Here is a 20,778-nt window from a genome sequence, read left to right as displayed (position 1 = left end):
AAAAAGAGGACCTGATGCAAAGGGCTTAAGTGGAGAGCAAATGCTTTGAGAATGATTGGGGCAGGGAATGTATGGATGTGCTTTATACAATTGATGTATGTATATGTATGGACTGTGATAAGAGTTGTATGAGCCCCTAATAAATTGTTTAAAAAATAAAATAAAATAAAATTTAGAAAAAAAAGAAAAGACTGATTTTTTATTAAAAATATGATAAATAAGTGGAGAAACTACAGCCTCATCTATTTCTAGTGGAAATGTAAAACAGGATAGGCACTTTGGAAAACAGGTTGTAAATTTCTTGATTTTTTTAAACATAAATTTACGAGGTATAAACAAATCAACTTTTAGGTAAATACTCAACAGAACTAAGAACCTATTTTCATACAAAGAAATAATAGCTAAAAATTGGGAACAACTCAAATTACATCAGCTGGAGAAGGAATAAAGGAAACATTGGCTGTGATATAGAAATATAACTATCATTACACATATTTTTAGTTAAGTATTTCTAAATGACCCCTTTATAAATTTAAAATAGCTTTATGTCTAGCCCAAGCTCAAATTCTAAATATGAGTCTAGTTATATATATCTGTAGCCACTTAAAATGCTTACAGCAATTTTCCCACAGAAAAATGCTTTTTTAATGGGAACTTTGTACACAATTCACTTCTAACTCTAATTAGACTTATCAGGGGAAAACACCATTGACTAAGTGATATAACTAATAATAACTAAACAAAATGTTAATATACCCTAAGTGTTGGAATACTGCTACATCTAAAAAAGTTTAATAACCACCATTAATAAAAAACTAGAAATACATAATCTTGGTCTTTATTCACAAATTAGCATTTTTCTCTACTTATAAAAACAAAAGTTCCTGCTCATAGAAACAATAGCAATATCTTCAAACTTTTATTCATGCAAGTATCATTGAATAGCAATTACATCTATACTTTGCTTGGATATATAAATAAAAATCATCATTTTTATAACTGAAGTAATGAAAGTCTTGAGTATTGAGCAGATAACACATAAAGTCAGTTCTCATTTATGAGTTGTAATTTAATGTGGTTATTATATCTACTGTTAATGTATAACACAGCATCTTATAGCTAAGCACTACATTTTAATCCAATAATAGTAGCTATAATCTTCTGAAATGTTCTTAATGAATCAAAGCTATAATGTGTTCACTGAATGTTTGAATTAGCACTTCACGAGATCTACATCTATTACAACTTTCTGCAGGAGGACAAAGAGAGACAAGAAACCTTTTAAGGAGTTTTTTTAAAAAAGGAGAGAGAGAATCATTATAAGAGAATTCCATTTCTTTGCTCTGTGGAACAAGGACTGCCTGTGGTCGCCTTCATCTACTGAAGAGATGTGTGGTAACATTCCAAATAAGTCACCAAGGGACCAGACTGACAATTTCCAATTCATTGCAGAAGGAGAAAGAGGAAACCCAAAAAGCCTCAAGAGCTTTTTATACATTTTATGATGTAGGGTGAGGAATAAGAATAAGCTGTGAGCTGAGTTAACAGAAAAAAAAATTTCAATTCTTTACTGAACAAAGACATGATCCATAACTTACAATAGTCAATATAGCCCATACATGTGTTGAACAAAAAATTCTTTAAGGCTAAAATAATAGCCTTATTTATATTGTAATTCCTTTTCATCACTGTCTAATGGTTACGCTGTGGAGGTTTATAGGTGAGCTTCACAAACAGTTGTTAGGCATCTCCTCTGTGGTCAGCACTCTACCAAGAGAGTGCCAAGATGCACCACATACTTCCACAGCAGAGAGATCTTGAAACAGAATGATGTGCAAATGCTTAATATAGAGACAGAAGTAATTTAGAGGACTCAGCAAAATGTTTACAAAGAAAATGATACTTCAGAAGGAATCCGAGGAAGAAGATCACCAGAGCACAAAACAAGAGGGGCAACGCAAGCAGAGAAAAGTCTACATAACAAAGGTGGAGAATGGTGATGTGTTTCGTGGTGACGCACAGCACGTTTGGAAAGCGTGAGCAGAGACAGGAGAAAGGCTGAGTGATGTCTGAGGCTGGACAAGTGGGGAGGGACCATAGCTTCAAGCGATGTGCGACTTTGGACGATGACCTCAAGAAAAGCGCGCTGCACATAGGGATGAAGTGCCAAGAAAACGGTGAAAAAAGCAGGTCTTCCGTTGGACTTTGCAAGATGAAGACATTTGCCAATACTTCTCAATCCACAGAGCACTTAGCAAACATTGGCTAAGGTTAAGGATGTCTTTGAATCCCATGAAGGAAAAAAGACTTAAATTGAATGCACTCTTGCAGCCAACGAGAGAAAACCACGTAGTGACAATGACAACAAAACAAAACATGCCAAAGGCGAAAACGCAACTACACTACTCTAAGCTACCCCAAAACGTCCACTGCCTTTAGAGTTAATGGAAGCGCACTCCACTGAAGGCCTGCTCTGTCTAGAGCCGGACACGGTCCCATCGGGTAGTGACTGCCTTTCGTGGGTATTTAAAGTTAAATTAACCAAAATTTAAAATTCAATTACTTAGCTGTGCAAGCCATATTCCAAGTGCTCAAAAAACACATGAACATGATGGCTACTCTACTGGGCAGCAGAATTATAGAACATACCTGTCCCTTCAGACAATCTACTGGTCACTGCTGTCCCAAAGTCACAATTAAAGGAGAAAGAGAAAAAACAGGCTTAAGGACAAAAAGCCTTTACTAATTTCCTTGGACTCGTCAGATCCATTATCATTAAACTAGCAGCGCACATTGTATTCAATATGTATGTCATTAAATTTTGTTATAAAAGAAGAAGGTAGCAGGACAGTTCCACGGTGGGTAAAAGCAAAAGATACTGGCCCTAACTCCACCAATAAGTTCCCCAACTGAAGCTTTCCATTAGAGAACTCTAAAAGTAACTAATGTAGAATTACTATTGAGACTGTCAAGATGGCTACATCAAATTGTTTAGGGGGGAAAAAAGGCATAAAAATACAACAGATGTCTTCTAAAATAGTAAAAAGAAAAATGAATGACATTTTACATCTTAAAAGTGAAGCTTATGATTTAAAGAAAGCCTATGGAAAACAAATCTATAAAAAGAATTACCTCAATTTATTCAGGTAGCATATCAGAATTGGACTAATCTTCTTTTTAAAATGCCAGCTCTGTGCTGTTGAAATAGTCATTGAAATATTATGTAAATCCTCTGGGGCAACCACTGGCTAACAGAGGCAGATCTGTGGGCCTATACTCTTTCTCTCCAAGGCCTATTATCCTGAAATACGTACATATTTAATTGTCAGAGATATACATTATTCATGAAATCTCAATGAGGAAAGGGAATAAGACACAAATCTAACAGAAAATTGGGAACAGAACTGAATGGATAAAAGAGAGTTTTGCATTGTGACCCTATTTTATTTGTAATCAGAAAAATACAAATCAAAATAATCAGAAATCACAAAACACTTAGAAGAATGGTAATATTCAGAGAAATGATAATACCAAGTTACTGAATATTATTAAAAGCACAAATCAGCACACTCATTTTAGAAAATCATCTGGCATTATCTACTAAACTTGAACATATACAAATCCTAAATTGAAACGTCAGTGCTAATTATATGTCAGAGATATGTGTGCATGTGGGCATCAAAGGCAGGTATTGATAGCATTCTATTTTTAGTACCTAAAAATCTAAACAATTCAATGTCAATCGTTATTAGTATGGACATAATACAGCATTAAAAGAAGAATAAATTTTAAGATCTCACAAAACTAATGCTTATCTTAACTAGGTCTACTAGAATAAAAACCGGTAAAATTAAACTATTATTACTAGAGATGCTAACATAATCAGCTTAGATGTGTAAAATGGGAGATACAAAAACACAATGACGTGATAAGCAGCCTTAGTTGAGTCAATGGCCATCTCCATGAGAAGAGAGGACGGCTGGGAATGAAACTGGGTGAACTGCCAAAGGCTGGCCAATGCACTATTCCTTGGCCGATAGCTATACGGGTATTCTCTTTGGGATAATTTAACAAGCTGAACATAGTTAGTTTGTGTTCTTTTACACATGAAAAGTTGAGAAAAAAGAAAGAAAGGAACGGAAAATGGAGGATTGAAAAGGAAAGCAGTCTCCATAAACAGACAACGCAACCCCCTCTCTGACGTAAGGGAGACACGAGCCGGCTGCACTCCTGTCACACGCACCGTAGGTCTTCCCCTCTCCCTCCTCACCACTCACCTCCGGCAGGGCTTTCCTGACTACTGGTGCCGCGCTGATATTTCTGTCTCCTTCGGCATGAATCTGGAAATTCACTCTTTGGTAAAGAATCTGAAACAAGAATGAGGCTTAGTACGTCTTGGCTGCGAAGGAGTTGTGCTTTCAAATGTGCCTCTCTTCAGGCTGACAGCTTGAAGTTCAGAAGATCCTTCGTAAGGAAGGAGATTGCTGCATCGGAATGAACAATTGCTGTACAAGGCTGACTTCGGCTTCACGAAGACATAACAGTTTCAGAAGTGGAAATAAACTGCGAAAGGTCTGCTGTTCAGAGGAATGAGCATTTGTTGCTAAAAGGCTGACTTCAGGACTTCTGTCAGTGGCTTCACAAAGACATAACAGTTTCAGAAGTGAGAATAAACCGTGAAAGGTCTTCTATACAGAGTAATAAATGACTACTATGATGAAAATGCAAATTCAAAAACCCATGCATTTATCTTGGCAGTGTTTCTCAGCAAGGGCATCAACAGTACACTCTCCAATCCTGTGCACTTCAGGAAATTTAGAATTCATGTAACCAAACCTTCCCTCCATATCCAAATGACTCCCTAAAGTAAAACCATAGATAGATAGATGAATGATAGATGATAGATAGATAGCTAGATAGATAGATAGATAGATAGATAGATAGAGATTTCACATGATGATTTCGTTTATGTTCTGTCTTGTCAGCACTAAAGTCTCTATTATACTCAGTAATTTACTTCCTGATATCGCTTTTCAGTTTCCTCTGACTTGCATTCAATCCTGCTTTCTCTATAAATAGTACCCAACAAATAATACTATATCCTGATGTCATCAAAGTCTTTTCACATGTGCTAGACAATTTTTTCCAAAATTGAAATCCTTACATTATAGTACATATACACACAAACACATATGTCCATGTATCTTGGATCTACCTGCCCAGGAAAATACAAGTCAGAACTTATTTTATTGAGAAGACTCACTTCCGTTTGCAGAGAGCTGCTAGCTGCCAAAAGACCTTCAATGCTGGTCGGAGGGCAATGTGTCAGAGCAAAGGCCATGAGCTCCTGACGAGTAAGCACATCCTGGTAGCCTTCGGACTGTCCTAACTGGCTACAAACATCCCAACTTTTAGAAAAACCTGTGAAAAAAATGGCAAGATGAAACACTAATTTCCAGAGGAAGATCCACAGATTTAAGATGAGAAATGCAATGGATTAATCTTTGCATCTTGGGCTACCAAAGCAAAACCTTAGTCTCTAGTTGACACACATCATACCAACAGAAAACCACATGAATCTTAGGATAGAAAGGAAAGATTAGGTTGGTTCATTACCCAGAATGTTAAGTGCTACTCTACGCAAGTCTTTCCAGATAGTTTGTTAAATTTCAGACCCACACTGACTACAAATATTCTATGGTGTTTTAATACTGAATAAAAGCTTCTACTGAATTATGAAGCCTGCACTCTAGCCCGATCCTGCTACATAGCACTACTGTGACTTTAAGAAAGGCATAATCATCATGTGCGACTCACTAATGCCTAGGAAGAATAACACTGTCATGCTCATTAAATAAGGATTAAATAACATTTGTGTTTAAATCACTTTTAAAACTAAAAAATGCTAGAGATCAATTACTGTCAAAATCTACATGGAATAACTCAGTTTATAGGAGATGGGCAGAGCTCAGGGGCAGGTGCCAGAACGAGAAGAGCAGCCCGGATTGCTTTTCCTGCACAATGCTACACTCAGAACTCTTACAGCGGAGCTCCAGAAGAAACCAGTCTTCCTTTTTCCACCTAAAAGGAAAGCCTCGTGGCAGAAAATACTTCATCAAGTATATAATGTAAGAATTAACCCAGGAATTACACTTACAGGAACAGCATTTGTACAGGGCTAGGCAATATACAAATAAATAATTCTGGATCAAGCGCCCTCGTGTAATATGGCAAAATCAGCTAGTTAATATTATAGAACACAGATCTTCTATGAAAGCATTTTCAAATTCTGGAGTTAGGAAGATGGATGTTTTTATTTTTCCCGCTTCTGTCATGCAGGGAAGCACGGAGTTTTGACGCCCTCGCTGGCATAGTGCAGACAGCGAGGGGCAGGATACTGTGCTGTCCTACCCTCCAGCACATTCACAGAAGGAGCCCCTCGAAAAAGGCCTGCCGAAGAAAAAATGACTCATATCATAACCCTCCATCTTCTACAGAACCCTGAATTTAAACAGCGAAATGGAAAATTTTAAGTTTCTTTAATACCTACTTGCTCAACATTAGTTTGAAAACTGTTATATTACCTAGTGGAAAAGTTAAAGAACAGAAATAATTGAATATACAGTCATAAAATGTAAATACATAGTTTTTTTCTTGTATAGAGCAAATACATGAAATGGCATTACATATTTCACATAAAAACATTCTTAAAATTGTCAGCATGGTGTCAAAAAGGAATAAGGAAGACAACAAAGTGTCAGATAGACCACAGCCCCTAAACTGAATAAAGTGTTTATATTAAATATAAGCATAGGGCATACCGACATCAGTTGCTCATCAAATTTTTTCTCCTGCCATATAAATTAAATGTGGCTGGTTTACCAATCAGGCCAACGGATTTCAAAACAGAGCGATTCCAGTATGCATCACATAAATAAGGGCCTGAGGAAAGTGTTAAAAAGTAGTCTACTTCACCTGTAGCCATCAGCTCCTGACAATGCATATTGGCTGCTTTGTAGTCGTTGAAACGAAGTGCTTGCTCTACTAAAAGAATTAGAACCTGTCCTCGTCTTTCTTCTGAGTCCTCACCTGTAAACACATGCAAATGGTTTAATAATCATGGTGACATAAATTCATGAAAGAATTAATCTTCCAAGTTAATTCAAAACTGAAACAGACTGGACTTGAACTGTTTCAATCTTTCCCCCCCCCTTTCCTGTTTCAATCTTATAATCATCCGACATAAGGGTTTCCAAGGCTGTAAATTTTTATGGGAGCAGATAGCCTAATCTTTCTCCCACAGAGCAGCTGGTGGATTTGAACCACTGACCTGTGATTAAGCAGCTGACCACTTATACAACAGGGTGTCACGGCTCCCATCTATTGAGATGAAAGTCCCCTATGAGAACATTGATTGATATCAATTTCTAATTAAAACAATGCTCATCAAATCAGAAATTCAAGATTAGTCTGCCAACCTACAGGGAGCGCTGGTGGCATAGTGGTTACATGTTGGGCTCCTAACTGCAAGAGAAGCAGCTTCAAACCACCAGCCACTCTATGGGAGAGGCATGGGGCTTTCTACTTCTATAGAGATAGTCTCTGAAACTCGCAGGGGCAGTTCTACTCTGTTCTACAGGGTCACTATGAGTTTGCATAGACTCCAGAGTAGTGGGTTTGGTGGGTTTGTTTGTTTGCCAGCCTAAAGAGGAATCTTGGTATTACTGAGATTAACACCAAGCCAAATCCACTGCCATGGAGTTGATGCTGACCATACAATCTACAGGGTAGGTTATCACTGCCCGGTGGGCTTCCGAAACTATAAATCTTTACAAGAATGGAAGGTCTCGATTTTCTCCTTATTAAAGGAAAGGAGAGGAAATAAATCCATGCATACAAAAGAAAGCATGGAATAAAGACCTCAAACACCTGAACAACAGACTAAGTGACTGGGTGAAAATAGTGAAGCAACATTTCTCATTTTATTAATTCAACTAGGATGTGCAATCTCTAATATAAGAGTTGTCCTGAGCACCATGGATCTGAACGATTCAGATTTGTGCTTAGCCAGATTGGCAATGAAAAAATATATTTTCATTTATCTACACTAAGCCTTATACAAATTCACCTTTGTAAACAGACCCACTACGACATTATGATGTCTTCTAACAAATTGCCTCCCCCTTTTATACTCTTGAAATGTGAACAGAATAAAAAGAAGTGCAGTAGCAACAACTGAAGGACGCATTTTCTTACTTTAAGTTCCTTATTATAAATGAACACACATTTATCTTGGGTGTGTCCAATTAAAACATTCACTGATGGACAGTACACTGTTTCCTTTCCTATATCCTTAATAAACCTATTTGCATGCTAACGTACTCGATGGTAAATAAATCGATCAAATCTCCTAAAAGTAACTCAGAGAAGTTTCATTTCTAAGAGTTTGGTAATTGAGATAGTTTGGCAGTGTTCTCTTTACACTCTGCCCCTTGCCAGGTTTTTGTGTGACCACAAATAGACAATCCACGACAATGAAAGAGGTGAAGAAAATCTTAAACCCAAAATAAAGTGAATATAAATTTATACTTTCACTGATTGTACACATATCTTATTTACCACAGGACATGTATAGATTCTACAAACATACACCAAAATTCAGCTAATGTAACATAAAGATCTTATTTTTCCAAAAAGACACGTAAGAGGCCACCGCTTAGCTGTTGTTCAAACTTGGACATCTCCACACGCTCGTCAGATGAAATACATGATTTGGATACCAGTTGACATGTTGCTTTGGGTTTAAATCTATTAATAACAATTAATTGTCATTATCTTTGTTATAGTCTACCTCTTCCACCAGAATTTAGGCTCTTTGAGGGCAGTCCAATTCATTGCTGACTTCTCAATACCAAGTGCACCCAGCCACGCACATAAGAACACTCACTGCCACCAAGTCAACCCCACTAACAGCAATCCGAGAGGACAGGGTGCAATTGCTTCCGTGTGTTTTCAAGGCTGTAGCTCTTTATGGGAATTGTGGGCTCCATCTTTTTCCTACAGACCTACTGGCGTTTTTTGACCCAATGACCTTGTGGTTAACAGCCCAAGTGGAACTCATTGCACCAGGACTCCTTGTACAATTCATAAGGCCTCAAAAATGTTTCCTCAATGAAGCAGGTATATAATCAATAAAGAATGTAATTGTCAATTAGGAATCATTCAAAGTTACAATATAAGTACAATTTAAATTTTTAAGCAAAAAAGAGAAAAGTAAAAATATTTTGATTTTAATAAAGTAATAAAACCTTGCAATTGTTTTCAGTATTTTCTTTAAAAGGGTTAAGTTGCAGTGTGGAGGAAAAGGCTTAGTTAAGACTAGAGAGAAAAATAAACATCACAGAAAATGTTCAATTAAGTGTCTATAACATGTCCCCATCAATCTTCTTTCTAAATTTCAAAATTTTAGATGAAATACAAAGCAATTACTGGTTTGATTAAGTCTGAAGAAGTCCTAATGCAAAGAAATGGTATAATATTTTTAAAAATACTTGATATTTTAGGAACAGACATGTGAGAAGAAATGAAATAATCATAAATGCTTTCCAAGAATAAATGCACATGCCAAATTAATATGAAACTTATCTCCAACACAACATTCTTGAAATGTTTGCATTCATTCAGAATATACTAAAACAATAGGAAACGGTCTGGATGTAATTTTCTTTTTTTCTTTTAATGTGGCGACTGAAAGAGACTAACAGTCCTCAGTTATTCCATATTAAATGCTAACTTGAGAGAGTAAATTATTGCAGATGCAAGTTAGTTTAAAATGTAACAGCTTATCATTTGATCTCCCTTTTGATCAATTTTGAATTTGTTCTGGCTTATAATATGTCCTTCTTTCTTTCTGATTGATGTTTTACGTTGCTTTTGCTTCCTCCTTAATGTCGGCCTGCATACGGCACGCGGGATGGGGAAATCTATAGCGTCGGTAAGTGGCTCCACGGTTCCTGTGGGCATGGCGGGGATGGACCGCTAACAACAGAACTCCCCGAGCGAGACAGTGCTCCCAAACGCATGATGGTGAGCCTGCGCTTCTCTTCTACATGCGACTGAACTATTGAGTTCAATGACATGTGAACTATATGCCAATAAAAGTTTTTAATTCTTTAACGCTAACCCATGTGTAGCTGTGAAGGTATTTTACAAATGCAATTAAAGTCCTTAATCAGCTGCCAGGTAAGAGAGTGTATCCTGGTAATCTGTGTAGGGCTGACTGACTCAGACGGAGCCCTTAGAAACCAGGGCTAAAGTATCAGAGAAATTCCATAGAGCTCCATCTAGCTCCTCATCTTCCCTTGAGAGCAAGAGGGAATAAGCTATAAATTTCAGATTTGCTAAGTCACCCATTACCAATTTTCAGAATAGCGATCTCATACAATATCTGAACTTTTGTGACTGACTTATTTCAGCAGCATACTGTCCTCCGAGTCCATCATGTGAGATGGTTCACCCTTTGTTGTTACTCTTTACAGTGGGGGAGCATTCCACGGTGTGTGGCCCATCATTCCTTATCCATCCATCCACTGATGGGGCCTCGGGTGGTTTCCATCATGTTACGATTGGGATTATGCTGGGACGAGCACAGCTGTGTACTTGTCTATTCATGACCTAGGGTTGATTTCGCTAGGATATATACCTGGCAATGAGCTTGCTGGATCATATGCTCTATCGCTATATAAAGGAAGCACCATATTGTTTTCCATGGCGGTTGTACCATATTACAATCCCACCAGTCATGTTCTGGAGAATTCCAATCTTCTCACACATTCTCCAGGGTGAGATAATAGTTCACTGTTGTTTTGACTTTTATTTCTCTACTGGCTAATGATAAGAATCTTCTCCTGCATTTATTTAAACATATTTTGGAGGATCATAGTATAATCCACAAGGGCATCCCTGAGTTATTTACTTCAAGAGCCTCCCCAAAATATATTCTCACGATGCCCTTCCCCAACAATGAGTAGTTTTAGAGTTTAAAATATGCTTTCCAAAGAATATTCTTTGCATTGGGTTATTTCAGTCAGGCTTATGAAGCTCTATTTCCCACAGGCAGAAACTCGAGCGAAGGGGGTTTCTTCCTCTGACTTCTTCTCGGACTTTGTGTTCTTCCACTCATCCACAATGCTGCATCATGAATGACCGGTCCCAACATTCCATACTGTCACCTTACACAATCTACCTCAAACCCAGAGATAGAGATCTGAATGCTGTGTTCAGACAGACTAGAAAACAGGAAATGTATTAAAAAATGTTAAAATGTAGAGACCTTAAGAGTTCTATATTTTAAAATTTAAAACATTAATGTATCTAGTATATAAATATAATCTTAACAACTTTAAATATACCCATAAATCTTTTATGATTTTAGTCTAGAATATGGAGCTAAGGTATTAACTCCAATCTAGTACTTGTTGAACAAATGGCCAACAACTGTTCTTATAGAGATTTGCTTAGTCAAAAAGTACAAAAATATTACATTGTTAAATAGCTGAGGTGCAGTACAGTGGGGGCGGGGGCTAGGCACTGAAAGAGTATTTTATCACAGACATTGTGTGGTTAAGGAAACATAAAATAGATTTTCCTTAAAAGCCATGGTCTACTATGCAAGACAGATATTAACTTCTCTGATCCTCAACTTCCTCATAAAATAGAATGAATACTATCATCATAGCCATTCATGAAATGATTAAATAATTAACTTGAAAGTGAAAAAAGTCGTATACACAAAGCATTCTAACCAATTGCTCAAGTTCAAATCAAAGAGAAGTTAGGCAAGTGCGAGCTGCTCAGGCTGGCTCCTTTCCCCTATGTCCGCTTTCTACTATAAATGGAAGGAGCCCTGCGGCTCCACGGCTGCTCTCTGGACACACTGCACACAGTCAGAGTTCACACAGGAGACGTGAAGAAGGGCAAAGAAAACTGCAGTTCCTCCTTCAAAGGGCTTACCTGCTACCCTCAGCAACTCAGCAAGGCCCAGAAGTTTGGCTGACTGTTTGTAGCATGTTGGGGACTGGGCAATACACTCTTTGATGAGGCCAATTCGATCAGAGAACAGTCGCACTACAAAAGGGAAACATATTATAGGCATGTAACTTTTAACCAAGGACATCATATGAGAATCTTCCTAATTTATGGCACCAAACAAAATGAATAGTGGCAGAGAACTTGCTTAATTATGTTCCAATTATAGAACTTATAAGTGATGAACCTGGATATTCAGCTGAGCAAATTTCCAAGCAGAGCGCTGCAAAGACAGCCTGATTTCTTCTTGTTGCTTATAATAAAAGGCAAGAAGAAAGACATCAATTAAGAACCCGCTGAATAAAAAAACATCAGCATTTTCTGGTTTAGAAAATTCTCAGCCTGAGATCAGCGGATGGACACACACACACACACACACACACACGGAGACTTCAAAACTTTATGGCAAAATGTAACTAAAAGACAGAGAAAATTTTCCACAAATTTGGAAGTCCCTTTGAGGGTGTGTCTGTTCTTGTTGTTTTTAATAATTTTGATAATAAATTACATGCGTATTTCCCTATCCCTAAAGCCCTCATTTCTAAAATTTGACGTGGACAATCATACCGCTGTGCTACTATGACAATCTTGCTGTGGCCTACACCATGAAATACAAATGTGCCACCATGCAATCCAGTCAACTGGCATCAAAGGTTGATTTTCAAAGTCCTGGTGAGGGGAGCGGCACCTCTGTCTTCACAGTCCGTGAGAAGCGTCTAAGACACAGTCACTGGATTCCACAGGGAGTCTCCAGTTGTGAGCAAGATCTAGTCTTACGTGTGTCTCTAAGGCAAATCTGTAGGTCTGGAGGAACAGGTGAATATGGCCCATATTTACTTTACTTTAATGTAAATAAAGGTTTGAATCCTCTTCAATGATTTCAAAACTGAACACGGAGCAAGAGAAAGGGGCTGGGATGAAGACTGGGTTTCGCTAGGAGCTGGTTCGATCATTTTCAAAGTGAGGGCAATGTACCCAGCATGAAAGAAGAGCACACGAGCCCTACCCTGGATGTTCATGAAAGAGCACTTTAAGTACTTCTGACAAGCAAACTAGAAGTAGAAAACAAATATCTCAGGCTAATACCCAACACAAGCCATCATCTCACCCACTAGGAGGGTACAAGAACTCAGTGGTGCCTGAGGGCCTCGACTGTCAATTCTGATAAAGGCCACAAAAGATGGGCCCTGACGGAATGTAATAAAAATATGGAGCCAAGGTAAAATTCTTTAAAAGTCCATATTAACTAAACAAATTAAGATGAGAGTACCACCTAAAATTATGCCCCAGGACATTATTTAAATTAAGCCTTGGACCAAAATTTTATCAAAATAGCAGATCAGTGTGACATGATATTATCCACGAGTATGGTCCTCCATTGAAAAAATAGCTCTATGGGTATGAGGAGGACTTGAAGGCCTTGCTGATGAAGATCAAGGACTGCAGCATCTAGTGCGATTACAAGTCAACTTAAAGTAGGCAAAAATCCTCACAACTAGACTAATGGAGAGTGGGGGGCGGAGGGGAGCCCGACCACAAAACTCGCTGCCGTTGAGTCAATGCCAAGTTGCAGTGACCCTACAGGACGGGGTACAACTAGAACTCTTCATGCGAGGAGAAGGCCTAGCCTGTCTCCAAGGGGCCTGCGATTCTGGGCTGCTGACTCTGTGACAGCAGACCAGAGTCAGCATTGTGCCCAGGCTTCCTCAACAGAGCAAAGAGTGAAGTTGTCAAGGATTTTGTCCTGCTTGGATGCACAATCAGTGCGCTTAGAAGCAGCAGTCAACAGAGCAAAGGATGTATTGGCTTAGGCAAATCTGTTGCACAAGCTCTCTTTAAACTCCTGAAATATAGGATGTTACTTTGAAGACTAAGTAGCAGCTGACCCAAGCCACGGTATTTCCCATGGCCTCCTAGGCATGTGAAGGTTGCCACTGAGTGAGGAAGACTAGAGGAATGGATGCATCTGATCTGTGGTGTGGTGCTGGAGAAAGGTACCGACAGCACCACCCACGGCCAAAAGGACAAACCAAGCTGAACTGGAAGAGTTGAGCCAGAGCGCGCCTTAAAAGTAAGGATGGAAAAGAGCTTTCTTACATCCTTTGGACATGTTGTCGAGAAAGATGAGTCCCAGGCGAAGGACACGATCATTGGTAAAGTGGAGGGCAGTAGAAAGAGGAGACCACGATGAGATGGATGGACACAGCGGCTGCAACAATGGGCTCAAGTACATAAACAACTGTGAGGGCGGAGCAGGACCAGGCAGTGTTCCAGTCTGTGTGCACAGATCGCAATGGGTTGGAGCCAAACCGATGGCAGCCAACACAGTAAAAGGAACCAAAATGCGAACAATTACTCTACAGCAGACATGAAAAGAGAGGGGAAGGGAGAGTAGAGTCCTGGAAAATGGACCAACTACCCTGTTTCCCCGAAAATAAGACGGTGTCTTACATTAAATTTTGCTCCCAAAGATGTACTAGGTCTTATTTTCAGGGGATATCTTATTTTTTGACGAAGAAGAATATGGTACACATTTACTGTTTATGGTTTTATCAAAAGAGCCCTCGCACTTCCCGTCTGCTCCGGCTGCGCTGCGGCCAACAGTGAGCTGTGAGACGGCACCACTGCTGTGGTCTAGCGTCCAGAGTTACTGTAGCTTCGGGGGGGGGCTTATTTTCGGGGAGGTCTTATTATCTGGGGAACCCTTATAAATCAGCAAGAGGCAAAACTGTAAGTAGGTCTTATTTTAGGAGTTGTCTTACTTTCGGGGAAACAGGGTAGAAAGCTGTGAAAGAGAAAGGTAACACCAAAAAAATGTAACACGTGTGTGAATTGTTACATGGCAATGTGGTTTGTTGTGAACTTTCACCAGAAATGAAATACTAAATATAAATAAATTACATATATATGGAGAAGGAAGATGAGAGAATAATCAATGCATTTAAATCATGATATTGGAGAAGATAAAAAGTACCACAGACTTCAAGAAGAACAAATAAAACTATCTTGGAGGAAGCACAGTAAGAAAAATACTTCTTTAAATGCAAGGAAGGTGAGATTCCACTGCATCTCTTTTGGACATGTTGTCCGGGAGACCAGCCTGGAGCATGACCTTATGCTTGGAAAAAAATAGAAGACATCGCTGACTGAGATGAACTGACAGAGTAGCTGCAATACAGGGTGGAGATATAACAACTCTGGGGATGGTACAGATGCCAGGCAGAACTTCATTATGCCGCATGTGGGATAGCTATGACTCAGAACCAAACTGGTATCGCTCAACAACAACAACGTTTAAGGTTAGTGTAGATTGCAGTATTTGCTCCATAATTATTATAGGCATTATCGACAATCTGAATAGAGTGGCTACAGACTGCACTGCTCCCATTTATACTATGCATTTGTAAATAGTGCCAAAAACCTGTTCCGTTAACATCCAGCTCCACCACGTGCCTGTGAGTGGAAGTCACGTACGCCCCTTCTAAGCAAAAGCTCTGAAGAGTCACGGTGTGGTTCTGCTTTGCGCTCTGCCATCAGAGAAATAACCTATTCTCGGAAGCCACTGTAGTCTAACAAAAACTGAGCTGATAGAGCAATTTGACCTAAATTTCCTACTCTATGGATGCTTTCCCTAGTGTTCAATAAAAAGTAAATAATTTTTGTAAAATTCTATAACATATGCTGACTATTGGACATTTTTTACATTTCTAATTTTCAAAACAACATTTGACAAATATCATCACTCTACACGTGTAAAAACCTGACTGAGGCTTTCCTGCGTCCCTTGTTTGAAGAACTCTTACTGTCTTCTTAGAGAATCGTAGCTTTAATAATTCTGAGTAAAAAGATTTCTTTTACTATTTGTACTCTTCCTAGCTCCATAAAACTAAGGTGGAGACCTGATAACCACATAACCACATATAACAATAGACAGTCCTTGTCTCTAAACTTCCATTGAATAAATTACTCAAGGATGATTCTTTGTCTCCTTGCTGTTCTAAACAAAGAGTACTACTAATATTTCAAGTACATTAATAAATTTGAAGAGCATGATTCTAATAGATATCAGTTACTGAGGTCAAATGATTTTCACTCTGTGTGTGGAGCGTCTGCACAATTATTGAAACAGTTCTGTTACCGCTTAACTTAGGACATGCTTAATTACATTTCAAAATGTGATCTGACGCACCTAAGTACATTTTAAAATGTGATCTCTCAGTTAAAGTAGTTCAGGCATATATGCTACTATCTGTCCATAAAGAGAAAAAGGTTGGAAGTCCCGAATCCCTTTTCAACACAGAATTGTTGAGCTAGGTGTGCAGCTGTCTTTTAAATATTGAGCATTCGTTATTTCCCTGTGGCTCTCATACATCAATCTCAAATAGAAAAAAACTTTTTTCACATACGTCTTCAATATGTAAGGTGAAAACATTATAATTAGCATTTACTGGACAGTTACTCTCATGCCAAACAATCACTTCACAACCCTTACAAGTCAGGGAGAGTACAGAGCTTCCAAACTACGCCTGTATAAGAAGTTTCGTCCCTCATAAATGGACTCAGAGTCCACAGGTCAGACAGTGATCGGAGATACTGCTGGAGTAGATCACTGAAATACGCAGGTAGGGAAGGTGATAACCAGTCACCCACTGAGCTGACACATGAGAAGCTAAGTCAAAATGCACTTCTCAGAGGTTTTACTTCTGCACTTCTTGGACACGGTCCACTGCTTACAAACAGGCTGTGCATCAAACTGCTTGGATGTGAGTCCTATCTCCACAGCTGTGCAACCCACAGGACCTCAGTTGATCTGTGCCATGATTTCACCAGGTGACAAATGGAGACAGTAAGAGAAACTACCTCGGTAAACTGTTGTTGTTTTACATTCATGAATGCATGTAAAGAAAATAGACCATAAAAATAGTTTAATGAATATTAGTAGTTTTTATTTTAATGCTATTGGGATATCAGCAGAACCACGTACGAATGCTGTAATATGAGGACTGGCAATGTTTCTGGATATAAATCTTAGGGCAGTCCTACGTCCACCACTGGTCTGTCAGTCCGTTGCAGTGTGGGGGCAACCTCAGAACTGGAGGTGTCAGGGTTGGAGGAAGGTTATAATAACCTTCGATGTGCAGATGACACAACCTTGCTCCCTGAAAGTAAAGAGGAACTGAAGCACTTGCTGATGAAGATCAAGGATTACAGCCCTCAGTACAGATTTCAACTCAGTGTAAAGAAAATAATCCTCACAGCTGGATCAGTAGGTAGCATAATGATAAATGGGAAAAAATTGAAGTTGACAAGGATTTATCTTGCTTGGATCCAACGTCAATGCTCATGGAAGCAGCAGTCAGAAGATCAAATGACACTTTGCATTAAATAAGTCTGCTGCACGAGACCTCTTTAAAGTCTTGGAAAGCATGGATGCTACTTTGAGGACTAAGCTGTGCCAGGTTGTTTTCAATTGTATCAAATGTCTGTGCAGACTGGACAGTGAATGTGAAATCACTGGGACGCACTGGGACGCCGGTGCCAGTGAAGAACCCTAGGAGGACCACAGACTGCCACAAGGACGAACAGATGCGTGTTCGAAGGAGGACAGCCAGAATGCTCCTTCGAGGCAAGAATGGTGAGCCCGGTTATCTCTAGGTCCAGGAGAAGAACACCATGTGTGCTAAAATAGAGGGCACAGGAAGAGAGGAAGGCCCTGGGCAAGACAGACTGATACAGTGGCTGCAGCCATGCGCGCAAAGATGGGAACAGTTGTGAGGATGGTGCAGGCCGGGCAGCGTTGCCGGCCGTTGAGCATTGAGTTGCTATGAGTCAAAACGGACGCAATGGTAGCTACCAATAACAAGGATGCACGTGCTATTATCCCGTCAGGAAGGTGAAAAGTCAAGACATTCAGTGGCCAAAGGTCAAACAATGGTGAGTGACTAAGCCAGAATGTAAACTTAAGAAACACTGGTATGACTGCTTTATCATCAGTGTGTTGGTCTCTCAAATGCAAAGACTGTGTCTTACTTAGACCATTTCAGCATTTCAGTACCTAGTATGGAGTATTTGAATTGTTTATTGAATAGAGCCAAAGAAAGTATGAAAATAAGACAGTGTACAAGGGATAGAAAGAATCAGAGCGAAGGAGAGGAAAGAATGAAGAAAATGGAAGGAGGAAGATTAAGATCACACTAATTCTAACATTATTAGAAACTACTTTCAAGAAAAATTTAAAAAGTGATAGGTAAAAAAATGATACATTTTTTAAAGTGATAGGTAATTCTTATAGAGTCCTTACTATATTCCAAGCACTGTAAACATATAGCCTTATTGTATAAGGTGTTCATTGTTGTTATTGTTCTTGGGCGCCTTTGAGTCCGTTCCAACTCACACTGACCCCATGTACAACAGAAGGAAACAATGGACACTTTAGTTCTTCTTCACAGCCAGTTCTCAGCTGGGCTGCTCCAGGGAAACCTGTTCAGCATGGCTAGCCTGCTGGTATCTGGAGTACGGAGTGGAGAGAGCACCCAGCATCACAGTACCAAGCAAGCCACCGCAAGAGAATAAACTAACAGGGGAGTACTCAAAGGTGTTCGTTAGCATCCCTGTTTATAATCGAGAAAACTTAAGCACAAACAAATTAAATTACTCATAAATAAAAGGTGAAATGGGATTCAAACCCAGGAAAAACCTGGCTCCATGCTGGCTTTAAGCACAGCACTTTACCAACACAAAACCTACCCTATTAAAGAAAGAACGTGCGGGAAAGCCGAGATAGCCTACATCCACTCCCTTGCATATTAAGGAAAATGTACACACGCGGAAACACTGAAATTATGGAGGAAACACACAGACACGAGCACAAACAATACTTCACAAGAGATGTAGTACATCAGGAATCTTCTGACAGACTTCTTTTCCTGCTCTTTATTAAATCACTAATTTAATCAAGTACAGCTAGTCTTGAGATGATGAGAAATAGCAACTCTTGAAGAACAGGAAAAGAAGGCTTGGAAGCAAGACAGACAAAACGTATGGAGAGCTGACTACCATGAAAACACCTAAACTAGAAATATCTAAAAATCAAGTTAATTTGGGGCAGCATAAAAGCAGCTTAAATCTTTCTTGTATTCATGCAACAAACGATATACAGAGGCAATAATACTCTGTCCCCACATCCAGAAGGTTTTCTGACAGTGATTCTAATAGGAAATTCCAAATCAATGGATCAAGCTGAAAAGCTGTCAAGATGTGAAGGCGACCGTCTGTCTTAAACCACTCCCCCGACAGAAGCTTTCTCAAAGCTCTAGCAGGACAGAAGGTTTGCTTCCAGACAGTCAAACTCAGCCGCCAAGAATGCAAATATATTGTTAACGGACTACCACAGAAAATCAGGACTCAATATTTCAAAATTTGTTAGCATTTGAGAAATATAAGAAAATAATTTATTTGTAGGGCTCTGCTTGAATTAAATATTAGTGTCTATACACTCACACACACATGAAGACTTAAAAATACAAGGAAACAGAGGATTGAGACATTTGAGAATAAACGGGCAATGCCTTTTAGTAGCAACAGCCTTCATAAGCTTAAAAGGCTCTGAAGCAAAAATGTATGTAAACGGTACAGCTCAATAAAATGTTCTAGTGATTTAAAAATCTCCTTAATACTTAAGATGCTGCAGGTTATTTACAATCACCTTCAAATTCTTTTCTACATAGTAATATTTAAAGAGACTTCTTTCAGGTCTAATAAATTTACCTGACAACGCAGAACTTTCATTGTCAATAAAGCCATAATGAGCCTATGGGTTCCAGTTCGTGTCCCCTAAGGCTCACCCCGCCTAACCACCAGAGGGGACAAAGACGCCAGGAAACCCTATGAGTAGGCCACCAGGCCTTTTCAAAAGATCGTAATGCAATAAAAATGAAGAGGCACAATCTTGGTGAAACCTAGCGAGAAAGCAGGTAGAAGACGCCTCCCCTACCAACTCAAACTACAGCCAGTGAAAATCCTATGAAAGCTAAGTCTGATCCACAACCGACCAGAAGGGAAAGATTTCTTTTCCATTTGGCCTTTCTTCCATTATGCTCTAAGGCTACTCAGACATGCAACTAAAACAAACTACAGAAATAAGCTACATGAAAATTTAACTGGTGATAAACTGAAACTCTCATCATAATCCTTAAATTTCTTCTTTAATCCAATACTTTAACTGCTATTTATTTTTATCATTGTAAGTGTGCTTTTATTTTTATCATTGTAAGTGTGAACTTAAAAAATCATTTTATTGGGGGCTCCTACAGCTCTTACAACATTCCACGTATCAATTGTATCAAGCATATTTGTACATATGCTGCCATCTTCATTTCAAAAACATTTTCTGCTTGAAAACTTGGTGTAAACACCTCTTTTTCCCCCCTCTCCCACCTTCATGAATCCTTGGTCAGTTATATATTGTTATTATTATTTTGTATCACACACTGTCCGTTGTTTCCCTTTACCCACTAAATGTGAACTTTTAAAAAAAGAAAAGAAAAACCAAGTAAAATGTTATTTCTTATGTACTTTCAAGGTGAAAACTTTAGTGATAAAAGTTATGAAAACTCATGAAAGAAAAAGCAGATAGGAGTATAAAGTACAGCTTTCATTTGTTCAGTCTCCTGAATAGAAAAGGGGCTCAAG

The 20,778-nt window shown here is 38.9% G+C and overlaps 1 protein-coding gene across 1 annotated transcript in view; it reads right to left on the bottom strand.

Annotated features, from left to right (window-relative positions):
- Positions 1-20,778, bottom strand: part of NBAS (NBAS subunit of NRZ tethering complex) — a 383,893-nt gene that overhangs the window by 171,654 nt on the left and 191,461 nt on the right. Inside the window, exons 32-35 of the mRNA XM_075557089.1 lie at positions 12,013-12,126; positions 6,976-7,089; positions 5,264-5,421; positions 4,278-4,367 (exon numbers count right to left, since the gene is read on the bottom strand). Of these exons, the coding sequence (XP_075413204.1) occupies positions 4,278-4,367; positions 5,264-5,421; positions 6,976-7,089; positions 12,013-12,126 (476 nt within the window). The remainder of the gene's footprint in view (positions 1-4,277; positions 4,368-5,263; positions 5,422-6,975; positions 7,090-12,012; positions 12,127-20,778) is intronic.

Source organism: Tenrec ecaudatus, chromosome 8, assembly GCF_050624435.1.
Source record: "Tenrec ecaudatus isolate mTenEca1 chromosome 8, mTenEca1.hap1, whole genome shotgun sequence".
Taxonomy (NCBI): Eukaryota; Metazoa; Chordata; class Mammalia; order Afrosoricida; family Tenrecidae; genus Tenrec; species Tenrec ecaudatus.
The sequence above is the reverse complement of the archived record's forward strand: the minus strand, read 5'-3'. Positions and strand labels throughout refer to the sequence as shown.